Below are 26,348 nucleotides of genomic sequence, written 5' to 3'. Positions count from 1 at the left end.
AGTATTGATTAGTCTCAATAATCGCCAGTATCATTTATGTGATACAATTGGCTGTACATACCTGTGAAAAAGACTTATTGGATAAATGTACGCAGGCACATAATTTAGATGGACGAGCTTGAGAAATTCTAAAGAGGACTAGCGTATTTCTTCTTGTTGCCTTAAGTATAAGGCAAATTATGAAAGTTCATTGTGGTGACTCAAAGTCGAAGGATATCTATCTACCTTAGCCGGGACCCGAGTCTTACAAAGAATATTGAAAAGAGTATCGAGGAGAATATTTAACTTTCTGTGACAGCCAAATTTAGTTTCAGAAGTCTTTGATACAATAAAAAGGTAGTCATGGATGCTCCAACGGAGCACAATGCATACGCACCATCCCCTCGGGACATTTCAATCACGCCCCTACTCAAACGACTGTGGCCTTCACCTGGAGAGAATAATGTCACGGCATCAGAAGTTGCTTCAGCAATCTCACACATTTTCACGGATTCATTATCTCCAGTTCAAACAGGTGCTTTACTCACATGTTTACATTTCACTGGATGGGATCGAAAAGCAGATGTTCTTGCAAAATGCGCCGAAGCTATGAGAGAAGCTGCATCGCCTGTTGACAAAGAAGCTCTAGACAAAGTTGTCGCGGCTGTTGGAAAACCAGAAGGTGGCTACAAGGGAGGCTTGGTATGTTGTCACGGGAAATTATGTTGAAATCGATTTGGGATCATTTTCTGATGTATGTTTAGTGCGATATCGTTGGTACTGGAGGAGATTCGCATCACACTTTCAACATTTCAACCACATCGTCTATTTTGGCTTCATCATTATTGCTTCTGAGTAAGCATGGTAACAGAGCATCGACTTCAAAATCAGGATCAGCAGATCTCCTCAGCTGTACTTTACCTTCGGCACCAAACTTATCAGCGGTGACACCTGAAACTATCACTAAAGTTTACGAAAAAAGTAATTACGCTTTTCTTTTCGCACCAGTTTTCCATCCTGGTATGAAATATGTCGCTCCTATCCGAAGAGAACTCGGTTGGAGAACCATCTTCAATCTGATGGGCCCCCTTGCCAATCCAGTTGAATGCAGCATTGAAGCCCGTCTTTTGGGAGTTGCTCGACGAGATATTGGACCTGTCTTTGCAGAAGCCCTTAAGATGAGCGGTGCCAAAAAGGCCATGGTTGTTTGTGGAGAAGAAGACCTTGATGAAATTAGTTGTGCAGGACGGACTTATTGCTGGAGATTAATGGAATCCTCTGATGATGATGATGATGATGTCAAAATTGAGAGCTTTACAATTTGTGCTGCTGATTTTGGACTTCCATCACATGAGCTGAAGGACGTTTCGCCAGGGAAGGAACCTCATGAGAACGCCGCAATCTTGATGAATCTACTTCAAAACAAATTACCAGAGAATGATCCAATTCTGGAATTTGTTCTCATGAATACCGCAGCTCTGTTTGTTGTCTCGGGTATTTGTGATGCGGATACTAGTGACATGGGCCACGGGGATGACGGAAAGGTTATCACTGAGAGGGGGCCTGGTGGAGGAAGATGGAAGGAGGGTGTAAGAAGAGCTCGATGGGCCATTAAGAGTGGCGAGGCCTACAGACAATGGAGACAATTTGTCGAAGTTACCAAGACATTCTAGATCTGGAAGACAAAATGACAGATATCTTTGGACAAGATCAATGTTATGTATGATTATGATATACGCACGGCGGTTGGACTGAACTAACAGGTATTGGGAGTGACAAAATAGGATGGAAAAGTTCTTGGTATACCTACGGTCATGGAAATAGTTCTGGAATATGATCTTAATTGTTGAGATCTACAGCCATGGATCCACAAATGTGCAACTTGACTACCTGGTACTATTAGTAATCTCGTAACTTCCCCATTTTATCAATACTGATGATAATGTGACTCGGATGTTGACGGCATACCGAACATTCTCCATTATGACACATTTGTTAGCTTCTTCGTGAAGTAAGAAGCCCAATGATTGGGGGAAAATATACCTTCTTATGGAACTTTAGATAGGGGAGAGGGTAATTTCATTGCTGTTTTTAGTAATTAAGTTGACTTGACGCCCTTGTTAAAGTTGTTGACCTCCACGTTTCTCTCCCCTCCACCCCCACCAAAGGTAGATACTAGCAGGTATGTATCCTTGAATTCTGTCACTGGACCGAAGTCGCTCTCAATTCAAATCTAGGTACGTAGGTAGGCGGTAGGCGGTAGGCGGTAGGAAGTAGGAGGTAGGAGGTATCCACCAATATCATAAGTTCAAGCTTTATTTCTTAGTCTACCTAGTTACATCAATCATTTAAGTACCTACCTACCTACCTATGCATCTTGGCTTGGAATCCGTCGGCTTCGATTGAAAATACTTGTTTTCTTCTCTAAAGTCTAGTCTTCGTACTTTGTACTTCGTACTTCGTAGTATCTCTCCCATGAAGTATCTTCTTCCTTGGCTTCAACAATCCAGGACTCTTATCGGACACAATCTTCGTCCAATCTCATCATCATTAAGGAGGGGCAGCTATTTACCCCACCACAAAATCCCTCTTAACTTCCACCCCTCCATTCTTTCTTGTCCTACTCAACCATCTTTCCATTGTCACAATGAGTAAACCACAGATTCTTTTGTTAGGCGAAATTGACCAGTAAGCCACATTGCAGTTTCCCATCATAGATTCCTTTCTAATTGAGATATCCTTTTCATAGTGCCAAGAAGGAATGGAGCGAGCTTGCCAACATTGGTGAACTCATCGAACCCAAGGCACGATCGCGTCAAGAATTCATAGAAGAGTGTAAAAATGGCGTCTACGATAAAGTCGTGGCTGTATACAGAACTTTCACCAGTGTCGCTATTACAGGTTTGATTGATGAAGAATTGATCAGTGTACTACCAAAGGGTTTGAAGTTCATTGCTCACAATGGTAAATAAAAGGATCTTTGAATTCTAGAGAAAGTGATGAGGCTAATACGTGGCCTTAGGAGCTGGATATGACCAAATTGATGTACATGCATGCACGAAACACGATATCCGTGTTTCTAATGTTCCAACGGCCGTTGATGATGCTACTGCCGATACCAATATGTTTCTCATCTTGGGAGCATTGAGAGGATTCAATACCTGTTCGTATTTATTCTACCTATGTCTAGAATGTCATTTCTAACGACTCACAGCAATGATGGCTCTACGAAAGAACCACTGGAAGGGTTCCCCAGCACCACCTCTTGGCCACGACCCCCAAGGAAAAGTCCTCGGTATCTTGGGAATGGGTGGTATCGGACGAAACCTCATGAAGAAGGCAACTGCTTTCGGCATGTCTGTTCAATATCACAACCGTACAAAGCTTTCGGAAGAACTAAGTGGAGGTGCTAAATACGTCAGCTTCGATGAGTTATTGGCTACCAGTGATATTTTGTCCTTGAATTTACCTTTGAACGTAAGTTTCGCCGTAAGTACAAATTGAAAGTTCCTTGATTAATAAAATTATAGAAAAACACTCGTCACATTATCTCCACCGAGGAATTCAAGAAGATGAAGAAGGGTGTTGTTATCACCAATACCGCTAGAGGTGCAGTCATGAACGAAGATGCTCTAGTAAAGGCACTTGAATCTGGTCAAGTGTGGTCAGCAGGCCTAGACGTTTTCGAGGAGGAGCCAAAGGTTCATCAAGGATTGATTGATAACCCACATGTCATGTTGGTACCACACATGGGAACAGTAAGTTATAGGTCCTCCTTATTCGAGTTTGAAATCATATCGAAACTAACAATTTGTCAAAAGTGGACTGTGGAGACACAAACCAAGATGGAGGTCTGGTGTATTGATAACGTAAGAAGCGCTATCGAGAAGGGTAAGTTGATGAGCCCAGTAGGAGAGCAAAAGGATATGTAGATAGATATGAGGTAGAAGAACCAATATAGAATTTTGGGATTGACACCTTTGAAGTTTTGTTTCAAAGTGTAAATTGGGTCGATATACTTGGTCCATTGCAATTTTTACCTTTGAGAGGTGTTGGCTCCAATCATTTGGTAGGATTTCATTGGCTCCTTGATTGATACCATTACTTTCTACATGTAGATAGTACTTTTGGAATTCTATTAAACTCTTCCAATTCATGCTTTTCGTCTACATTCACCGGGGACTGACCTGTTGTGGCGATCCTGGACTGAACTTCTTCGCCTTGAGATATGAATGTATTTATTTTGGGATATTGGGTAACACAATACAACGGAATTTGTCTAAGTGTTTCGCAGAGAAAGGACTTCTCCCGTTTCCCTATTGAAGCAAATGCCTACCTTTTACCCAAAATGAACACAATTTGGAGAAGACTAGCCGTTCTATCCAAGACATGAGACATTTGATTTCCTGCACCTAAGAACCTAAAAAATTTCAAGAGCTATAGCAGTTTCAAATACCCTCTCAAGAAACAGCACTCTTCGAATCTGAATTTCAAGACGAGTTGGAAGATGTTCGCTAAGATAGGAGAGGGGATTATGAGCTGTGAGCTATGAGTTGTGTTGTGTTGTGACTAGACTGCGCAACGGGTACCCGCGGGGCGGATAATAGCCTTGACAAATAATCTGTGGATAATCTGTCTGCAAAGCGGATAATTCAGAATCTGAACAAGTAATCTATAAAGTGAGTACAAATTACCTGCAGATATCCATCTACCTATATATTATATAACTATTCATAATCTTTTATAATCTTTCATAATATTAATATAATTTTATAATTAATATAAAAATTAGTATAAATCTAAGCTTGGATCACTTTTGGACTAGAAAATAATCTAAGAATAGCTTCCTATTTTAAACAAAAAAAAGCAAAGATTCTCCACTTTTTTCAAAGAATTTATATATTGTAGCACGCTACCCGGTAGCGTCGCTTACCTAAGCAAGTGTGTATATAATAGCGTAGTCTTAATAAGAAGAATAGAACAGCTTTACTACAATCATTAAGATGCCCGCTACATATATCCACAAATTATTTACAAATAATCTACAAATTATCCATTAATAACCTATATATTTATAAATAATCTATCTATTTATAAATAAATAGATTATTTACAAATAATTTATAAATTATTTATATAAAACGAATAATTTTAAAGTCTTGATAAATAATCTATAAAACAAATAGAACCTTTGATGAATAACCTGTGGAGCAGATTATTTACAGATAATCCATGGGTATAGATAATTTGTATGCAGCCTATGTAACGAACCTAATGAGCGTTTAGAGATCAACCTTAGAATTAAAAGCTACAGAGCTAAAGAGAGTGTACTATAAAGTTATATATACAATTGGCTTAAAGCTTAGTACTATATTAGCCCGATTGGACACGATTATATATATATTGTGATATTACCCCCTTCTTTTGTAGAATTCGCTTCGAACTTGTTTTAAATAAATATCTGTTACGACGGTCCTTGCGAAGTACCGCGTCACATGACTATGAACAGGTGACGGAGCGTCAAGGAGCTGTAGCGCTCCTGGAGCGTAATGAGGTCCGTAGCGATCCAGCCTATAGGGAGGTCCCAAGGAATACAACAGAGAACGAAGGTTTATATAAGGGAATAAGTTTCATTACAATGTAGAGCTTCGTGCTCAAGAACAATCATTAGTTTCATTACTATAGTTACGAGAATTACAACCAATTACCAACCTTATTGAATTCCTACTTGAAGTCTAGTCTAAACCACCTCGAGAGATCTCTAGCCACTTCCACGTGACCCTAGAGGCAGCTCCCGTAACAATATCTTAAGTATAAAATATAATCAATAATTTTCCTTTTTATTATTATTATTATTATTATTATTTTTTTTTATATATAAAGTTTTTTGAAAGACTAGATATATTGCTATCAAGTAAAAAGCATTGGTAAAAGCTTTTACTTTTTCTAAACAATCTTCAAAATATTGATTATTAATTATTTCATTAAGGTTTTCATCTTTATTATTATAGTTATTGTTTTTTATATTGATAGAAGTAATTGTTATAATTAGGATAGGTTCTTTTCGATCTCAAGTGCTTTAATATAGATCAAATAGGCAGGCTTATACCTAATAAAAAGTATTTCTATATCGAATATACTTATTTTTTGTATAAAAGGGTTCTTTTATGTTACGACCGAGGTCGTCACATGACTAGATTGATTAAAATATCACCTGACCAAGGTGTCCCACTGAGTCCCACTGAGTAAGGCCCAGTGGGACACAGTGGGAAGCAGTGGGACAACAGAGAACGAAGGTCTATATAAGGGAATGGGATTTCATTACAATATAGAGCTTCGTGCTCAAGATCAATCATTAGTTTCATACTATAGTTACGAGAATTGCAACCAGTTACAACCTTATTGAATTCCTACTTGAAGTCTAGTCTAAACCACCTCGAGAGATCTCTAGACACTTCCACGTGACCCTAGAGGCAGCTCCCGTAACACTTTGAGCACCATTTCTGCTTCAAGTACCAATTCAATACCAACCGACGATATGACACCCACCAGTGCATCCGCGAGCAGTCAGGCACAAGCACCCGACACCGACGATGTCGAGATGACCGACGCTCCCAAGGAAATTACCATCAACGAAACACTCAAGATTGCCTTACCAGACAAATACCAAGGAAGTCGACAGGAACTCGACACCTTCCTCTTACAACTTGAAATCTACTTCAGATTCAACGAAGACAAGTTCACCGAAAAGGAATCCAAGAGTGTATGGGCTGTATCATATCTCAGAGGAGAAGCAAGCAAGTGGATTCAACCATATTTACGAGACTATTTCGAGCATGACGACCAGGATCGCATGCAACCCACTCGAACAATCTTCAATAGTTTTGAAGGATTTAAGACAGAGATTCGTAGAATCTTCGGGAACTCCAATGAGCTAGAGGTAGCGGAAGATAAGATCTTCAACCTCAAGCAGACAGGATCAGCATTGAAGTATGCTACGGAATTTCGAAGATATGCGGGGACAACTAAATGGGACAAGGTCGCCATCATGAGTCATTACCGTAAAGGACTCAAACCAGAAGTACGTTTGGAACTTGATAGGGAAGGGGAGGACGATGACTTGAACGGACTAATCAAAAGCTCCATCGATGCCGATGACCGCCTATACAGGTACAAACAAACCCAACGATCATACAAGCCTCAGACAAATCATAGGCAAGGGCGCTACCGCAAGAATGAGGGTAGACCACGTTACAGTACACAGAGTTACGGGGACCCCATGGAACTAGACGCCACGCACCACAGGAACGGGAATGATGATCCAGAGAAAAGACGAAGGCGAGAAAACAACTTATGCTTTGAATGTGGAAAAGCAGGGCACCGGGCAGCGGATTGCCGAAGTAAGAAGACAGGAGGAAAGAAAGGCAACTTCAAACCCAAGTTCGGCAAAGGCCAACTTAACGCTACCTTTGTATCCCAGGAACATCCAGCTAAGACCGAAGAAACTGAGACCTTCACCAGTGAAGAATTCCGGAAATTATTGGATGAGTTACCGCGAAACCAAGAGGGTATGAATGCAGTAGACTTGTGGGAACAGGAGTACTACCGAACCCCATCACCGTCGGTAACGGAAGAATGTATTAAGGAAGAGATACCAGCAGATCACGCGATGATGAGCTGGACTGCTTGCTATGATGAATTCTGCGGAATCCATCGATCAGATAAAGAAGCAACCGGATGGTTCCCCAAGAAAAGAAAGACAAGAAACCAACAATCCAACGAAACAGACAAAAAACAAGTTACCCAGCAATTGAATGCTACAGGACAAGCAGGACAGATATACTGCAAGGTCAAAATAAACGGACAAATACAGCAAGCCATGATAGATTCAGGGGCTACAGGAAACTTTATTGCACCAGAAGCTGCAAAGTACTTGGGAGTTCCACTCCAGAAGAAACAAAAACCCTACCAATTGCAGTTAGTTGACGGACAACTAGCAGGATCTGACGGGAACGTTTCACAGGAGACACGACCAGTACAAATGAACATAAACCAACATTCAGAGGTTATACAGCTTGATGTTGTGCCATTGGGCCAACAACAAATCATCCTAGGAATGCCATGGTTGAAGGCACACAATCCTAGGATAGATTGGTCACAAGAGACAGTGACCTTTGATCAGTGCAAATGCGGTCAAGGAGACACGCTAGAGGCGTCCGCGAGACGTAACACGCGCCAAGGGGAGTTGAACGCGAACAACTTCGGTGACGTAGGACACCCAGTCCAGGGTCCTCCATTAAGAGCGAAGGCCAGTACACCTCCTCTACAAATGCAGAAGCCAACGACACGGCAGGAAATCGCAATCAAGGCAGAAGAGCCTATGATACCAGAACAGTACAAGAAATACGAACATGTGTTCAAGGAACCAGGGATCCATGAGGCTTTGCCAGACCACAAGCCATGGGATCATGAGATAATATTGGAGGAAGGCAAGATGCCTGTGCACACCCCAATTTATTCAATGTCAGCCGATGAGCTAAAGACGCTCAAAGAATATATCGACGACAATTTGGCCAAGGGATGGATCAGAGAATCCACGTCCCAAGTGGCAAGTCCAACTATGTGGGTACCTAAGAAAGATGGTACTAAGAGACTAGTTGTGGACTATAGAAAGCTCAACACGCTTACAAAGAAAGATCGATATCCACTTCCATTAGCTACGGAATTAAGAGATCGATTAGGCGGAGCAACAATATTTACCAAGATGGACCTACGAAACGGGTACCACTTGATTAGAATGAAGGAAGGCGAAGAATGGAAAACCGCTTTTAAGACAAGATACGGGCTATACGAATATCAAGTTATGCCCTTCGGGCTAACTAACGCACCAGCTACTTTCATGAGACTTATGAACAATGTACTGTCGCAATACTTGGACACCTGTTGTATATGCTACTTGGACGACATCCTAGTATACTCAAACAACGAGGTCCAACACATCAAAGATGTCAGCAACATTCTTGAAAGTTTAGCCAAAGCCGATTTGCTATGTAAACCAAGCAAATGTGAATTCCATGTTACGGAAACGGAGTTCCTAGGATTCACCGTATCAAGCCAAGGGCTCAAGATGAGCAAAGATAAGGTCAAGGCAGTGCTTGAATGGAAGCAGCCAAATACAGTTAAAGAATTACAGTCCTTTCTAGGATTTGTCAACTTTTACCGAAGGTTTATTAGAGGATATTCAGGGATTACAACATCCTTAACCAACCTAACCAAGAAGGATCAAGGAAGTTTCGAATGGACCACCAAGGCGCAGGAGTCATTCGATACACTCAAACAAGCAGTAGCGAAAGAGCCAATACTGTTAACCTTCGACCCTGAGAAGCCAATCATAGTGGAAACGGATTCCTCAGATTTCGCTATAGGCGCAGTTTTGAGCCAACCAGGCCAGAATGAGAAATGACAACCAATCGCATTCTACTCTCGAAAACTATCACCAGCCGAATTGAATTACGAAATATACGACAAAGAATTACTGGCAATAGTCGATGCATTTAGAGAATGGCGAGTTTATTTGGAAGGATCGAAATACCCAGTACAAGTGTACACAGATCATAAGAACTTGGTTTACTTCACCACAACGAAGCAGTTAAACAGACGACAGGTCAGATGGTCGGAGACCATGGCCAATTACAATTTCAAGATTTCATATGTTAAAGGATCAGAAAACGCTAGAGCCGACGCTCTTAGCCGAAAACCAGAATACCAAGAAAATAAGTCGTACGAATCATACGCAATATTCAAGAAAGAAGGCGAATCACTGGTTTACAATGCACCACAGCTTGCAGCTACTCATATATTGGAAGACAACCATCTCAGAAACCAAATCCAATCACATTACGACAAGGATGCTACAGCTATACGCATACGCAAGGCAATAGAACCAGGATTCACAATAGAAAACGAAACCATATACTTTCATGGGAAAGTATACATTCCGAGTCAAATGACCAAGGAATTTGTGACGGAACAACATGGGTTGCCGGCACATGGACATCAAGGAATTGCAAGGACGTTTGCAAGAATCCGGGAAATCAGTTATTTCCCGCGAATGAGAACGATAGTTGAAGAAGTTGTTGGAAGTTGCGACACCTGCATACGAAACAAGTCATCACGACATGCTCCGTATGGTCAGCTCCAGACCCCAGACATGCCTTCTCAGCCATGGAAGTCCATCACATGGGACTTTGTGGTTAAACTACCACTCTCAAAAGATCCTACTACAGGAGTCGAATACGACGCGATACTCAATGTAGTAGACAGGCTAACCAAATTTGCATATATGATACCATTCAAAGAAACATGGGACGCTGAACAGCTAGCATACGTGTTTCTTAGGATCATAGTAAGCATACATGGAGTACCAGATGAGATAATCTCGGACCGAGACAAGCTCTTTACCTCGAAATTCTGGGCTACCTTATTAGCACTTATGGGTGTTAAGAGAAAGCTATCGACAGCCTTCCACCCACAGACAGATGGTCAAACAGAGAGGACCAATCAAACAATGGAAGCATATCTTAGATGCTATGTAAATTATCGACAAAACAATTGGGTAGAACTATTACCTATGGCACAGTTCGCATATAACACATCGGAAACGGAAACCACAAAGATAACACCAGCACGCGCTAACTTTGGGTTTAATCCTAAAGCATACCAAACACCGATGCCACAAGAAGTTAATGCCGAATCAGCAATAATACAAGTCGAACAATTAAAGGATTTGCAAGAGCAACTCGCTCTTGACCTAAGATTTATTTCTTCCAGAACAGCAACCTACTACAATACGAAACGTAGTATGGAACCTACGCTTAAAGAGGGGGATAAAGTTTATTTGCTACGAAGAAACATCAAAACCAAAAGACCAAGCAATAAACTCGACCACAGGAAACTAGGACCATTCAAGATTGATAAGGTAATAGGAACAGTTAATTATCAATTAAAATTACCAGACACGATGAATATTCACCCAGTATTCCACATATCCTTGCTCGAACCAGCACCACCAGGAGCGCCTAATGCGCCATTTACAGAAATCGAACCAGTTAACCCAGAAGCCATATACGACGTTGAAACAATACTAGATTGCAAATATGTCAGAGGCAAGGTCAAGTATTTGATCAAATGGTTGGATTACCCACACTCAGAAAACACATGGGAACTCAAGGAGGATCTCAGCTGCCCTGAGAAACTACAGGCATTCCACCTGAAGTACCCACATCTGCCAATAAAGCCTCGAGCTCGGCATCAGACAACGGAGGCAACGAAGAATCGAAGAAGTCGAAGGAAGGGGAACCATTAGGAACGAGCGCAGCGGCATCGGCGGTTTCCTTTTCCACACGCTCCTTTTCCAATTTTTCCTTCTCTTCTTCCTCCACTAACTCATCGAGAGTCCGCAAACCACGACGAAGCATTTCGGATTCACGCTTCAACAGGAAACGCTTCTGTTTCCGCAACCGTAAAATTTTAGCCATAGCCTCTTCCTCTTCTTGATCCAATCTCTCCTTCTGTCGGGATAAACTCTCCCAGTCACTCTCAGACGGACCTTGGACGTCGCATTTCTTGCTACTACGAATGCATTCACTGCACCGCGATGAATCAGAGGACGAAACAATACATTTGCGACCAGTACGTTCGCACAACGAACATGAGGGCATTTCGAAACCTTTCTGTTCAACAAGACGAGCAAGACGGATTTGTTCTTTTCTTTTGTCAGTATTCAGGGGAGGCATAATGAAGAAGAAAAGAAGCACCACAATCATTAAGTAGGCGAAAGGGAAGACGTACTAATATAAACGCTTGGGACAAGCGCTAGGCTAAGAAGGGGATAGTGTTACAACGGATTAGTAACAGGCTGTAGAATCACCAACGTATAGGCTATAATGGTACTATAAGCCTCGGTGATTCAGCTGCAGTATACCGGGGGACGCTAGGCACCCAGGAGAGCCTCAGGCACGTATATAGTATTAGTCATAGGATACCCTAGAAACATAGGACATAGTTCCCAGGACAATAGGTCCTAGGAAAGACAGAACACAGTAAGCAAGAAGGCTTCACTAGGATTAGTAATGTCCCAGGGGATTAGCCCCAGGACAAAAGAATAAGCTAGGACACCAAGAGTCACGGGATTAGTGTCCCGTGATGGACAGCTCAGGAACGACAGCGCTCCAGGAGCGCCCGGCTGTCCCAGCTGTCCAAGTAGGACGAAGATCTATATAAGGGAATGGGTTTCATTACAATATAGAGCTTCGTGCTCAAGAACAATCATTAGTTTCATTACTATAGTTACGAGAATTGCAACCAGTTACAACCTTATTGAATTCCTACTTGAAGTCTAGTCTAAACCACCTCGAGAGATCTCTAGACACTTCCACGTGACCCTAGAGGCAGCTCCCGTAACATATATATAAAAGCTTTATTTATAAGTATATGTAAATGTTATTTCATTTTTTATTTAAAAAAGTTTTTAATAATGTGATAAATCTAACAAGTGTTTAGAAATTAATCTTAGAATTAAAAGCTACAGAGTTAAAGAGAGTGTGCTACGAAGTTATATATGCGATCGGCTCGAAGCTTAGTGCTGTGCTAGCCTGATCGGACGCGATCACGTGTATATCGTGACAGCCTAGTTGTGATTGTGGATCATGAAGATGGTATCAATAGGAGGGAACTGAGGGGGTGAATGAGGGGATGTGATCGGTTGAAATTTGAAATCTGAGATGTATTCTACCTAGTAGTGTATTTTGAGGGGATGTGGAATAAGAGGGATAAGAGGGATAAAGGGGTAGATAATAGGTATATACCTAGGGTAGCATGGTGAACTCGAATTTCCCTTTCTGAGCACTAGGGTTAGCATAAGTATTAATGTCAGTATTAGTATCAATACCGATACAAATAGCGAGATACTAGGTAGATAGTCCTTGTGTTATTGATCTGGATATATAGCATAGGTAGTTGATGAATCTGGAGAGGTTGATCTCGTTTGATTTACTTACTATATCTACTAGGTATATCTATATTAGTTAGTACTAACATCACAATTACAATTACAATCATTCATTGCTATTTCCTTGTTGCAGATGAATTTATTTAGATAGATGTATAAGGATCTTTAACTGAGCACTCTAACATGTGTCAAAGACAATTATTACTAGAAGTAGGTATATATATATATGTATATCCAACAAGAGCGAATCTGTATTAATGCCTCTCTTTTAATTGTAAATACTTATTGACTACACTACGAGTACATCACAGCCCAAGGATAGAGTCACTTAGAGACCTCCCTTCTTACTTCTCGCATCTCATATCTTATACTGACTGTGCTCACTTAGGTAGGTAGGAGAAACAAATAAACAACACCCACAACATTTACCCGTCTACCCATCTAGCTATCTACCTCTTACCTCCTACCTAACTATCTACTACCTTTCTACCTACTCACCCCCTACAATCCACAAAAATAAACAATCAGATAGTACCACTACACTACAACACATTACACTAGAGTACAGTACCACCTACCACCCACTACAAGACAACAGCATACACGTCAATACCAATATCAATATCAATGTCAATATCCCTATTATATTTATCCACGCTTCTTACTTCTATAATTTCACATCTACACTTACACATATAATGGCAATGACAACAACAAGAAAGGTAGAAGAAGAAGAAGAAGAGTAGGAATAGGAATACTAACAAACACAAACAGACATAGATATTCATCCACCTACCTACCCACCCCATCACCTCTCCAACCCAACACTCCAAACCCCCATCCAAAGTTCCAAGTTCCGAATTCCAAGTTCTATCCAAACACCACCTCCTAACTTACAAGTATTTCCCTTCGCTTCCCGATCCAAAAACCAAACATCGCAAGTACCAAGAACTCAAGCACCGTCCACTCCAAAATCTTCCAGAGCCGCATCATAACATGTGAAACTAATCTCACGACACCAAATTCTCAATTACCCGAGTCGTGTCTTCCACTCCCACATTCCCCAACGAATCGTGGCGTTCAACAACGTGCTACTACCAAGGAACTTGCTTGGGCCCTTTTACTATTCGAACGCCTTCTGAATACCATTCGACCCTCAGATATCAACCATACAAATCCAGATTTCCAAGGAAAAATCTCATACAAAATCTTCAACTTGACTGACTCGGAATCACACTCACTTCATATTGAAATCATTCCACAGATCAAAATCATACACGTCAAGGTTTACTAAACTATATGCAAATGGCATTTGTAACATCAGATATTATCAAAAATTATTTTCTAATGTGAGATCAATTCCGGACTAGACTACCTTGATCTTCCATCTAACTTCTGCTTTTTGTATACCATGCTGCACACAGGAGATGGCAAGAAACAGAACGTAGAAGATGGATGACACCGAAAAACGCACGCAAAAAAAGACAAAGAGGAAGCCCCGTGGAATCATAGCTGAAACGAGATTCCTAGCCATAAGAGGACGTAAGAGCTTAAATCATCATACATTTACCACCCTTGCGCCTCTCATTGATGTGGACCGCTGAAGACACAAGAATAAGTTTGAGAGATGCACCAATGACCAATTTAGAGGAGCGGTGGAGATATGAACGTTTTGATTGGTTTTGTAGTATCTTGCAAACACAATCGTGGTATAAAGGTTGAGGATCGATGTTGTACTTAGTTGTGACCAGTCTTGCGGAGAGTCGTTGCGAGCCATTCCAATCCTTCGTAAAGACCGTCTCCAGATGTAGCGCAAGTAGATTGAATGTACTAGAAAGTTGTTAGCGGTAAATCGATTGTAGCTACTTGATATACATACCCAGGCGCGTTGTCTCAAGCTGTGGAGACCCAATTTATCTGTGATTTCTGCAGCGTTCATGGCGTTCTAAAGACATAGATTAGTCATCGTTTCCATATGTCGAATCTCAATATACTGACTGGCAAATCTTGTTTGTTGGCAAAGACCAAAAGGATGGCATCTCTAAGCTCGTCCTCGTTCAACATTCTCTGCAATTCCTCACGAGCCTCGACCACACGATCACGATCGTTGCTGTCTACAACGAAAATGATACCCTGGGTGTTTTGAAAGTAATGTCTCCACAGAGGTCTGATCTTATCTTGTCCACCAACATCCCACACGGTAAATTGAATATTCTTGTACTCGACAGTCTCGACGTTGAAACCTGCAAGATAAAAGTTAATGATGAGCTCTCGGTTTGCTGATGATAAGAGAATCGATGAAGAGATACATACCGATGGTTGGGATAGTTGTGACAATTTCACCAAGCTTGAGCTTATACAGAATTGTAGTTTTACCAGCAGCATCCAAACCGACCATCAAGATTCTCATCTCCTTCTTTCCCCAGAGACGATCAAATAACTTCGAGAATGTCAAACCCATGATTGCGGCTTAACAATCGTGTATGAGGGTGGATGTGGGTTTGGTGTTTTCTTGGAAAATGATTCTAATCGGGAAGCACAGATATTAGCGACTGACTGCGCGATAGATGCAACTTGTTTATATGACCATGAATTAAAAGGACAGTTTCTTGGTGGAGCCACTTGTCGGTGTGAGATCCTTGATCGAATATAGAATAGGCTGCCGTTCTGGACAAAGGACACCTGCGTACTTGGGCATCTTTTCTAGAAGCAAGTTCTTTCCGGGATTGGAGTGTATCGGTGAATGGGCACGCGCTGCGCCGCCGTTGCAGAAGACTTGCCACACTTTCAAGGGGCTACCAAGAAGGGTCTCTGGACAGATGAAGATATAAATGGAATAGCATAACAGCGTACTTACCAATTTCCCTTTGATTAATGAGATCAATAGATGACCGAGTGGAGATGGAATTGAAGTTATTAGCGAGATGGTTTTTGGATTGAACAAAAAGATGGGGTGGATGTGCTTGGGAAGGTGTGAGTGAGACTGTGAGAACTTTAGAAGGACAGCGGGCGGGCGGTGATTCTCTGTTCTTTCGGAAATTTGACGCTAAAGTGATTACTCTAGCCTATCAGAGTCCCAAATAGATAGGTTTGTGGTTCCAGATTTTTAAGGCTGCGGTGCTTTTATCGATTGAACGATCTGGCAATAATTTGGATTTGAGAAAAGGGAGCTGGCGATATTGACATTGATATCAATTGATGGTCGACTTGTGAACGAGGGAGAATAACACGGAGCAATCAATCAAGCAATCAATCCATCAATCAATCCATCAATCAATCCATCAATCTCACGACTTTTTGATTGTGAATCAGTTACATTTCATTACTTCATCAGTACAACCAGATCTGGTGAATTATTCGCACCCTACTCTCCTTCTCTCTCGTCAAGCAGTTACCTTACTCGAGACTCATCTCCCTGTTTACACGACGAATCTTCTTCCAACTTCACCAAACCACCTTATTTAATCACACAATCAACATGCGATTCTCAACCCCCGCAGCCCTTTTGACAATTGGCAGTCTCTTTGGAGCTGCTGTTGCTCACAATATTCAACTCGCAGCTCATGGCAGAGAGTGCTTTCACGAACAACTTCATAAAGATGATAAAATGACGGTTACATTCCAAGTTGGCGATAGGGAATTTGGCAGTGCTGGCAACTTGGACATCGACTTTTGGGTGAGTGAGGCTGGAGTCATGTTGGAACATGTTGGCGTATTTCTGGAAAGGCTCTGGGACTAACTGGATTTGAAATGTAGATCCAAAACCCCGCCAACGGTTATGAGGCACACGAAAGAGCTGTGTCTAATGGAGATCACTCATTTACTGCCAACCATGACGGCAAATACTTATACTGCTTCAGCAACGAGCATTGGTCGGCATCTAGCAAGGATGTATCTTTCAATGTTCACGGCATCGTCTATGTACCAGAGGCAGAAGCTCCATCCGATCCCTTAGATTCAGAAGGTAGCTGAACATACTTTACTCTCCAAACATTGGAAGCTTACAATAGATATAGTTCGACAATTGTCTGACCTCCTTGCGCGAGTGAAGGACGAACAATCATACATTGTTTTGCGCGAGAGAACCCATCGTAACACAGCAGAAAGCACAAACGGCAGGGTCAAGTGGTGGAGTATCTTCCAGATGGCAGTCTTGGTTGGCGAAGGTATCTTCCAGGTTTGGTGGTTGAAACGATTCTTCGAGGTAAAGAGCCACAGTACCGAACGCTACGGCGTTTTGAGCCGGTAGCTGATTGACTTGCGTAGGTCAAACGCGTTCTTTAAAAGTGCGCATCAAGCATGTTTCGTTCAACCAGTTCGGCATAACTTCTGCAATCGATGGAGCGTAATTTTGGGAAATTGGAACAGCTATGTATTAACGGTATTCGATTCGAATTTCCGACTGACGCTTTCTACATCTCTCGCGCGTTGTTATGAGGTACTGGGTAGCATACCCCTTTACTGACATTCAAACTCTTCTTCATATCGAGACAATCTCATAGAGCAGGAAATGGAAACTCTTTTACCCAGGATATCACATCGAAATCACCCATAGTACCAGATGAACCATTGCTGAATCTCGTGGAATATCAACTAATGATCGTCCCAACTCAAAACCCTACCGGCTAAATTGTAAAGCTATTTGTCCCTGGTATCATTCGTGCAGATTTGACCCAGAAAGGATTCGGATTCGTACTCGTGTGTTCTACTTACCCACGCCGCAACCCTTCCCCATGATTTGCATCTTACAACGCGACGCCAAGCAATTTGGTAAAGCTTCGGCAGCATCTTTGTGTTGTGGTTTCAGTCTCTTTTGAGTCCTTGTGGATGGAGACTTCCCCTTAAGCTGAAGTAACAGAGCCAACATCCATGGTTCGATCGCAATGGCTAGACTGTGCGTGTGCACTGCTGCACTGTAAGGGATGGTCGAGAATAGCTTGAGATTCACTCAAAATATGTACATCAATTGGCTGTTTGTAACCGACCCTGTCAGCTCTTATCCTAAAAGGCATCTTTTCTCCGGAAAGCTAATGAGCCGATGAGCAGGAATTGGATCAATTGACATGGTGAGTGTAGGTTATCCAACTAATAAGTGGAAGATATGTATTTTGCTCATACTTTGGGGAATTTTCTCTTGATATTTTTATATCTCGTTCGTCATATTCAATACTTGATAAACCGCCACCGAACCCTCCTCTTCTTTACGATCATTTTTGTATCACTTTCGTACTATTTCTGGAAGCTTTTGGATCTAATATCAAATGTCAAATCAAGCATCTTGACAAGATCCATAATAAAATCAAAGTCGCAATCGGTTTCTGGGGTAAACACGAGATCCAGGGTCCACATCCCCAATCATGCCGGACAAACAGACGGAACAACCCGCTCAACCTACTGCGCCAACACTGGGAACTACCAACCATACCAACCATTCAAATGATCATGGTGAACATAAATCAGCATCTCCATTACCTGATGTAGCACCTACTATTGGTGGTGTTGGCGTCGTATGTGAGGATAGTGAGAAGGCCGATGCAGCTGCTACATCTCTTAAACATCATCCATGTGAATTTCGAGACCCGGAGAAAGACTTTCATGGAAATGCGTCCTCGGGAATCGGTGCACCCATAGAGCACGATGGGGAGAAAGGGGAAGTTGTAGAGGGAACAGAAGAATCAAATAGAGAGGAAGAAGATGAGAACCATTACATCTCTGGTGTCCCACTGGCACTCTTGACTTTTGGTCTTTGCATGGCTACGTTTACTGTAGCGCTGGATAATACTAGTAAGTTTCAAATTCGATACGGCCTTCCTGGTGTGGGACATCGACACTCTGGTATCAATACTGTTCGATACTCAGTGGTTTCCTTTACCGGTGAACCTGCTCTATTTCCCCTCGGCTTTATCAGCATGAACTTTCTATTCATTTGCTTCATTCAAAGGATGGCTCAAGTACCATACTGACCATCTCTAGTCATCGCCACTGCTATTCCCAAAATAACCTCAGTCTTCAACTCTCTGGACGATGTCGGATGGTATGGATCCTCTTACTTGCTAACAACAACCGCCCTTCAACCATCATTTGGACGTATATACACCTACTTTGACATTAAATGGACTTATCTCTTTGCCCTTGTCCTCTTCGAAGTCGGATCTATCATCTGTGCTGCTGCAAGAAATTCAGTCATGCTTATTGTAGGGAGAGCGGTTGCCGGCGCAGGGGCTTCAGCACTATTTTCTGGTGGCATGACAATAGTAAGCTATCTTTAATTTCATTGGAGTCTATTATTGATCTTTTTCGTGGAAGGTACACCTCAACTAACTCTATCTAGATTGGGTTCACTGTGCCTTTGATTAAAAGACCATTGTATATTGCTATGTTATCGTCGATGTTTGGCATTTCTAGTGTCGTTGGTCCCCTTCTTGGTGGTGCTTTGACCGACAAAGCTTCATGGCGATGGTAAGCACATTCAATTCCTTGTTTTCGCACTCTTTGATTCCAAACATCAGTCTCCAATTTCGGCTTTTGCCTCTTCTATGTTGTCTCCAACATCTTTTGCCACTCATACAAAAAGGTTTTAAGAAGACTATAAGTAATTACTGACTCGTCAATTTGTGCAGGTGTTTTTGGATAAATCTTCCATGTAAGTGTGTTCGGTTATTTGAATTCGGACCTTCACTGTTGTACTTCTGGTCCCCTATTCCACAACGCCACGACGCCTATCCTCCAGGTCTCTAATAGTCTCGGCTAGCATTCTGAATCTGTTCTCAATTTCTGGGAGTAGTATAGTATTGACAGCGAATTCAGTATTTCAATCTGTTTTCTTCAGTTACTTGAATGAAAAATTGAAGGCTTTTGCCGACGGACTGCAGTCGGACTACTGGGGGCCTGATTCTCTTGACTTTCCGATAAGATGGAACTCCTCGATTACAACCAAAAACTGACTTTGGTTGAAAAATTACTAACCCCGATATTTTAGTTGGCGGAATTGCTATTGGTGCCGTAGCATTGTTCTTCAAACCTCCTCCAAGAAAAATATCCGGCATGACCGTTAAGCAGAGGATTCTGGAAATTGATCTCCTTGGAGCTACTTTCCTCATGGGGGCGATCATCAGTCTATTGTTAGCCTTACAATGGGGCGGGTCAAAATACCCTTGGAGTAATTCGAAAGTTTGGGGTTGTTTACTCGGATTTGGTCTTTTGATCATTGTATTCATTGCCCAACAATTTCTTCGCGGCGAACGAGCTACTATTCCTCCTAGGATTTTCAGCCAGCGAACTGTTCTTAGTGCCTGCCTATTCTCTTGTTTTATGTCAATGGGTCTTTACACACATATCTATTACCTTCCTTTCTACTTCCAAGCTGTGAAGGGCACCAGCGCAGAAGCCTCCGGTATTTGTACGATTCCATATCTCGGCTCCGTTATTGTCTCATCTATTTTTGCCGGCGCTGGTATCACTATCCTTGGCTTCTACAAACCTTTCATGATTTTTGCCGGCGCAGTCTTCACAATTGGCGCCGGACTCATGTACACGCTTCAAGTAGGCTCCAGTGTTGGAAAATGGGTAGGCTACCAATTAATCTGCGGTATTGGTGCAGGCATGGGAGTACAAATTCCATTCATTGCCGTTCAAGTCGTTCTTAACGCAAAAGATATGCCTAGTGGAAACGCCATTGCTATTTTCTTCAATTCCCTCGGCGGAGCCATCTCTATTTCCATTGCGCAAAATGTGTTTAGTAACGGACTTGTCAAATATGTCCCTCAATATGCCCCTGAAGTTGATCCAGCCATCATCTACGCTGCTGGCGCAACACATCTTCGCGAGCTCATTAGTCCTGCTGATTTGGTGGGTGTATTAGTCGCGTATTGTAAAGCGTTGGATGAATCATTTGTTTTGGCAATTGCGGTTGGTGCTATTGCGACGTTTTGTGCATGTTTTGTGGAATGGAAGAGTGTAAAAGGGAAGAAGATTGAACACGGAGCTGGTGCAGCTTAGTGGTTTGGAAATGAGGTAGTTAACACATACTACTTTTTAATTAATACATAGCGCTGGGGCGTTTCTTCTAGGGAGGGGAGTTCTTTCAGATATACGGTTGGGTTGAAATGTAGATGCATGATGGTTTGGAAAAGAGGTCGTTACATATGAGATATGAGATATGGATGAAATGAGAATCAAAGGGAGAATAAGGATATGAACATAACGGATACTCCATATAAATTTACATACAAACATACGAAACCTTTCACGAGTACTGACGATAACCATCTTTACGAGTAAGGGAATAATATATGTTTTGTAACTTCGAAAGGATGATCCAACATAAAAGTGAACTTTGCAGAGTGATATGTGATTTATGTGTTGTCTATATGTAGCGTAGCGAGCACCTCTAATTAAACTTAACAGCCCCCTGAGTTCAGTGACAATTTTTGGACCGCAGATTATACTCAGTGTCTCCAATAGTTTTACCATTCCCAACCTAAAAGATCTAATATTCCCAAAGACTATACATTATATACCGAGTAGCTCTTCCATACCATACCACAAACTACACATCACACTACACATCACAAATCGACAATTTCAAGATACAGTAGCTAGTATCCACTCGTCTTTAATCCAAACGCATACCATACCGCCCAACCACTCTTTAATGACCTTGTATATACTTTATATATCATTTGAATATTCTATATGTATGTATGTACAGTCAGGAATCAATTTATGACTATCGATATCTGACTTGGAGAGATTGAAAATGTACTGCTTTGATAGCTATTCTAGAATCTATATACTGGGTCACACATGCATCTCATCGATATCCACCACCTTCGGCCCGCCCGATCGCCTACCTATCAATGTAAGAAAGCAAAAGCAAAAGCAAAAGCAAAAGCAAAAGGAAATGCATACACAATATCTATAATATATATATCTACCTCCCTACACAACCATCAAAGCCAACCCCGCACCCTAAGATTCCTCCCCCTCCCCACTCCTCCAAAATAAAACTAGTACCAAAATCTTCTCCCCCTCCCTCCCCCCCAAAAAAAACCCCAGCAGCAAATTCCCCTTCCCCTTCACCCTCACCCCAATCCCTAAAACTCCCCCAAGATTACCCAGGTTCCCCCTCTCCCTCCCGCTCCAAAAAAATGCTCCAAAAATCCCCCCCAAAATCCAAAAAAATCCAACACGAAGGGAATTGAGCCCAACGGGGGGGTCGAACCCCCAACCTTGTGATTGACCATTTCATCTCTCAATGAATAAGAGTCACACGCTCTACCGATTGAGCTAGCCGGGCGGCTATTTCTAATTGTTGTGAATTGCGCCAAAATCTGTGAATATATAGTTGGGTGTGGGTGACGAAAATTCTTTACAGAGTTTTTGAAATTTGGGGTTAAGCGAGGGGGTGGGTAGGTGGGTTTGTTTGTATAACATGGATGTGCAAGGTACCTACCTAGTTTTTGAGACTATGCTTCTAGTTTAGTAGGAATAAATCCTAGCGGGCTTTGCGAATATTAAATAATTGTTAATTGTTTTAATTACGAGTATTAGATTGGATGTAAAGATACAAGTTGTAATTCATCTGAATTTATTTATTCTACTCTATGAAGTTTTGTATGTGGGTCCGCTCATGCTATTTACTCATCCCTATGAGCTATGAGGTATTTATACCAAATCCTCTCCTTTGATTCAAACCACTATATCTCTCATCGTCTAATTACCAATCCGTATCCTGGTTTGACGACCATCCATCGCTTTGACTCAATATTCCTCTCCAGAGAAATATCAAATCCTAGCATCTATCGTCTCGAAGAACTAAAAAATCAATGATGCAATCGTTTTCGTTCATAAACCCATACTCATGCCACTCAAACGCCACGCATACTAGCAAAGCTTTTATCCCAAGTAAGCCGTCGCAGAGAAGGATGAAAGAATGAATAGAGAGGCATTCGAGAGTTTCTTAAGAAAACATTATAGAGCAAGATCAAGGTTTTGTACTCCTATGTGTGACAATATGTTCAAATCAAGCCGTCGGGTCGCTCTCTGGCAACTCTTCCTCATTTAGGCGAGACAGTCCTTCCACAGGTATTTCTATACTCTTCACGGGATGCAATAACATAGGCGGTAAGCACATTCGGCCTTCCCCGCCCCTAATTTCATTGACATGTTGCCCATTTCTGCCCTCATTAACAGTCGTTTCGAATTCTTCACCTCCCTCATTGTCAACCTTGAAGCCGAGCCACCTTCGCCACAGATTGGGTGCGAATCCAGTGTTATAGAACCAAGTCAGTCCTCGGAGGTTATGTTCACGGTCGCCAAACACAGAAGTCCTCGCTCCACCAGTTGCACCATTCCTCCCACCGTTCATAATGCTTGCAAGGTATTCAGTTGGCCATTCACGATCGACAAAGAGTGGATGAGGGACAGAGACTGCTTTGTAACCGTGGTGCAACGCTGTCATTGGAGCCCACATTTCCGTAAAAGCATGATGCTTCATAAATGTGGTTTCACGATGCATAGTATTGAGGAGTCTGCGAGACATCCTAGAGGCTGCAATGATAGTCGCCCGGCGAGGTGGCAAACCTCCAGTGAGGTTGTAGCCTGTAACATCCTCTGCAAGAAGCCAGGTAGTTCCATCTGGATCAAAAAGCGGATTGAAGACAATAAGGTCAGCGTCCTCACCCACACCCCAAGTGTACTTGTCCTTGTCGTAGCTAGTTGGAGGAACAGGATCGTTCTCAGTTTCAAACCAATCATCCATGTTTGAAGGTCTTTCGGGTCCCCAAATTGGCTTTTCGCCTTTGCGTACTGGTCCACCTTTCTGACTTTTTTGACCATTTATGCCAGCCCACATATTGTTCGGGCTTTCAGTTCCAATCTCGGTTTGTACACGGACCATTTGTTTGAAATCTTCCCATGAACCATGAACTTCCGGAACATAAAATCTGCTATTGCGCTCCCACAGTCCTTTCCGGGGTTGCTCCCTTGTCCAGGAATCAATTTTTGATAGGAAGTCATACCAATGTCCGGTGTATCGAATATCAACCTCCCATTCCCAAAAGAAATCATACTCTTGATGGTTGTGAGCAAACCATTGCATTGCCATCTGAAGTCCCCGATAAGATCCATGAACCGGTAGGCCTCGAGCGAAGGTGTCAAATAAGCCTTGGTAAAGCATAAGCATTTGGGTTTCGCCCCAGAATGTGGCGATTCCGACGAATTCTGCGGGTAAACAATCTTTCAAATGCTGTTGATATGTTTCTTCATCAGCGAAGACAGGATGTACAGCAGGATCCTTGACTTGAACCAATAGATGAACATCGTATTGGCCACCTGAACCAATGGAAATCTCGGATATCAATGCTCTCAACGCCATAATGTCCTCTTCTCGCCACTGATATTCGTCCCAGAGTCGAATGACAAAGGCAGTTCGCGGGAGGTATTTTTTGGGTGGCGTTGCAACTACTTTCGAGGTGGTATCAACAGCACTAGAAGCAGTATTGAGGACGGGATCGACTGATTCATCCCTGGTGAGTAGATGGCTATCTTGCTGCTCAGTAACGGTTGAAAAGGTAGTGGGCTTTTTAATGACTGGTTCAATTGGTTGAAAGCGTGCCGCATTTCTTTGATGGCATCTCCTCTGAGCATCGGCCCAATCAACCTTTCGGTAGTCAACCTGCCCAGAATGCATCTTCTCGGCGTTTGAGTTGTCTGCCCAGACGGCATCAGAGCCCTCCATCTCTCCATGTTGACCTGTTCCAGTACCCCCATATCGCAAGCCATATCCATATCCATAAGGTCCTAATCTACCATATCGTTCGAAACAAATATCTTCTGGTAAACCGAGAACTTCATAAGAGCCCATAATATGATCCGGGAATCCGCTTGGTCTGCCTTCGTAATATTGTAGTCTTGGCGCACGCACAGTATTCTCGCGATTGAGGAAACACTCCTGGACAGGCGCATAATCGTCACTGAAGACACCGGATGTCATGTTGGTATATGGCTGGAATGGTTTACTGGCCCGAATACTGCGCACAGGTGTAACCATTTTCTCGATCGAGGTCTGATTTTGCAGAGGTAACTCATCCTCTTCGCGAGGATACTCTGGCTTGTTTTCAGAAAGCGGTACCAACGTTCTTATTCCACCATAGTATCGCGATAAGAATGGAAACGATTCCCAGAGTGGAGGCGGCGGTACTACTACATGGCCATCTTGAACCTTTTGTGTTGATAGATGGCTCATCCGAATTAAACTTAACATAAATATAACTATTGTAGATATCATGGCTAAACATAGATACCTCATAACTTTGGGAGGTAGTCTTCGGGGGGCTGGTCGCTGGGTGGCGGTATTTGGTCTTTTTCGTGATATCGGAGCATTGGAATGATTTGAATTTGATGTCTCTCTCGAAGAGGAGGGCGAAGATGGATAGGAGGAATAGTCCGAATCTTCGCCGTCGGAATCTTCATGTGGCCCATACTTCTCACTATCATGCTCTTGAGGCGGCTCCTCTTGGGCAGATATACCTGAGTATTGTGTGTGTCGTTTAGTGGCCTTGAGAGGGTTTAAGGAGTTAAAGTCCACCATGATGGCGCAGGCCAATATGGCCAATATGTACAATTGAAGGATGAATCAATAGGACGTGTCTAATCCGTTGTCGCGAGATCAAAGAGGGCGTCTATAGGGTGGCTATCGAGCAGTATAATTGATCAGTAACATTCTAAGCTGGGAGGCTTGGAAAAAGACATTCACTCACGCATTGGAAGATTGATTAGCTCATGCGACGATTGTGACTGTGGTTGTGATTATGATAGAATGAGATACAGCTTTCAGGGATTGGAGAATATAGAATAGATGATAGGTAGGTGGGTCTGTTGTTCAGTTGACTTTAAGGGGCGAGTTGAAGCTGTGTTATGTATAGTGTTTTGTGTTGATTGTGATTATTCTTGTGTATGAAAATATGAGCTTCGAATAAGTACAATGCAGCACAACCTTGGAAGTTCGAGGTCCCACCACCCATACAGACAGCAATACCTATGATTATCCGAAGATAGCCAAAACTGTGGTAACAAAACTTCCCCAAAGTTTGTTGCACGCGGCAACCCCGATTATCCTTACTAGTACATGAAGGTTCAGCCAACCTGAGAATGATTGTACCGTGTTCACCGGATGATTATTTAATTTTAAAGTTCATGCCTCAGCCTTGCATCAACCTCGTGCCTTAGGTAGTTTAATAGGTAGGGAAGTGCATCCGTTGTTATTCATCACACTCAAATATATCTTCAGGCAATTCCCTACTCCAGATATTTCAACTCACAACATGGCTTAGCTATATTGAATACAAATCGATTCTTG

General features: G+C 42.3%; 6 protein-coding genes across 6 annotated transcripts; 4 read left to right on the top strand and 2 right to left on the bottom strand.

The window, feature by feature from the left end:
• Positions 1 to 342: 342 nt before the first annotated feature.
• EAF01_001883 (uncharacterized protein) lies at positions 343 to 1,652 on the top strand (the record flags this gene model as incomplete). The annotated part of the gene is made up of 2 exons (XM_038910133.1): positions 343 to 681; positions 744 to 1,652. 2 exons carry the CDS (start codon positions 343 to 345, stop codon positions 1,650 to 1,652), a joined length of 1,248 nt encoding a protein of 415 aa, XP_038774945.1.
• A 974-nt stretch (positions 1,653 to 2,626) lies between these two features.
• Positions 2,627 to 3,911, top strand: EAF01_001882 (uncharacterized protein; the record flags this gene model as incomplete). The annotated part of the gene is made up of 6 exons (XM_038910132.1): positions 2,627 to 2,667; positions 2,729 to 2,943; positions 3,002 to 3,142; positions 3,194 to 3,456; positions 3,510 to 3,737; positions 3,801 to 3,911. 6 exons carry the CDS (start codon positions 2,627 to 2,629, stop codon positions 3,909 to 3,911), a joined length of 999 nt encoding a protein of 332 aa, XP_038774944.1.
• A 10,327-nt stretch (positions 3,912 to 14,238) lies between these two features.
• On the bottom strand, positions 14,239 to 15,997 carry EAF01_001881 (uncharacterized protein). The gene is made up of 5 exons (XM_038910131.1): positions 15,846 to 15,997; positions 15,302 to 15,513; positions 14,987 to 15,231; positions 14,868 to 14,933; positions 14,239 to 14,818 (listed from the first exon to the last, which is right to left on the bottom strand). Exons 2-5 carry the CDS (start codon positions 15,447 to 15,449, stop codon positions 14,726 to 14,728), a joined length of 552 nt encoding a protein of 183 aa, XP_038774943.1. The 5' UTR covers positions 15,450 to 15,513; positions 15,846 to 15,997; the 3' UTR covers positions 14,239 to 14,725.
• A 216-nt stretch (positions 15,998 to 16,213) lies between these two features.
• Positions 16,214 to 17,553, top strand: EAF01_001880 (uncharacterized protein). Its single transcript, XM_038910130.1, has 4 exons — positions 16,214 to 16,664; positions 16,745 to 16,952; positions 17,005 to 17,192; positions 17,255 to 17,553. The coding sequence occupies exons 1-4, from the start codon at positions 16,467 to 16,469 to the stop codon at positions 17,270 to 17,272; spliced, it is 612 nt and encodes a 203-aa protein (XP_038774942.1). The 5' UTR covers positions 16,214 to 16,466; the 3' UTR covers positions 17,273 to 17,553.
• A 792-nt stretch (positions 17,554 to 18,345) lies between these two features.
• Positions 18,346 to 20,986, top strand: EAF01_001879 (uncharacterized protein; the record flags this gene model as incomplete). The annotated part of the gene is made up of 5 exons (XM_038910129.1): positions 18,346 to 18,772; positions 18,962 to 19,242; positions 19,320 to 19,447; positions 19,609 to 19,631; positions 19,968 to 20,986. 5 exons carry the CDS (start codon positions 18,346 to 18,348, stop codon positions 20,984 to 20,986), a joined length of 1,878 nt encoding a protein of 625 aa, XP_038774941.1.
• Positions 20,987 to 23,012: 2,026 nt separating this feature from the next.
• Positions 23,013 to 25,580, bottom strand: EAF01_001878 (uncharacterized protein; the record flags this gene model as incomplete). The annotated part of the gene is made up of 1 exon (XM_038910128.1): positions 23,013 to 25,580. One exon carries the CDS (start codon positions 25,578 to 25,580, stop codon positions 23,013 to 23,015), a length of 2,568 nt encoding a protein of 855 aa, XP_038774940.1.
• Between the last annotated feature and the right edge of the window lie 768 nt (positions 25,581 to 26,348).

This window comes from Botrytis porri (assembly GCF_014898465.1).
Source record: "Botrytis porri strain MUCL 3234 chromosome Unknown BPOR_002, whole genome shotgun sequence".
Taxonomy (NCBI): domain Eukaryota; kingdom Fungi; phylum Ascomycota; class Leotiomycetes; order Helotiales; family Sclerotiniaceae; genus Botrytis; species Botrytis porri.
This window is presented reverse-complemented; position numbering and strand designations above follow the sequence as displayed.

Bases quoted from the DNA above. Each gene is read 5' to 3' on its own strand.
- EAF01_001881 (XM_038910131.1), bottom strand. From the start codon at position 15,449: ATGGGTTTGACATTCTCGAAGTTATTTGATCGTCTCTGGGGAAAGAAG. The intron at 14,934-14,986 runs GTCAGTATATTG...CTATGTCTTTAG, and splicing joins CCAACAAACAAGATTTGCCA to AACGCCATGAACGCTGCAGA. The intron at 14,819-14,867 runs GTATGTATATCA...ACAACTTTCTAG, and splicing joins GCTTGAGACAACGCGCCTGG to TACATTCAATCTACTTGCGC.
- EAF01_001880 (XM_038910130.1), top strand. From the start codon at position 16,467: ATGCGATTCTCAACCCCCGCAGCCCTTTTGACAATTGGCAGTCTCTTT. The intron at 16,665-16,744 runs GTGAGTGAGGCT...TTTGAAATGTAG, and splicing joins ACTTGGACATCGACTTTTGG to ATCCAAAACCCCGCCAACGG. The intron at 16,953-17,004 runs GTAGCTGAACAT...CAATAGATATAG, and splicing joins CGATCCCTTAGATTCAGAAG to TTCGACAATTGTCTGACCTC.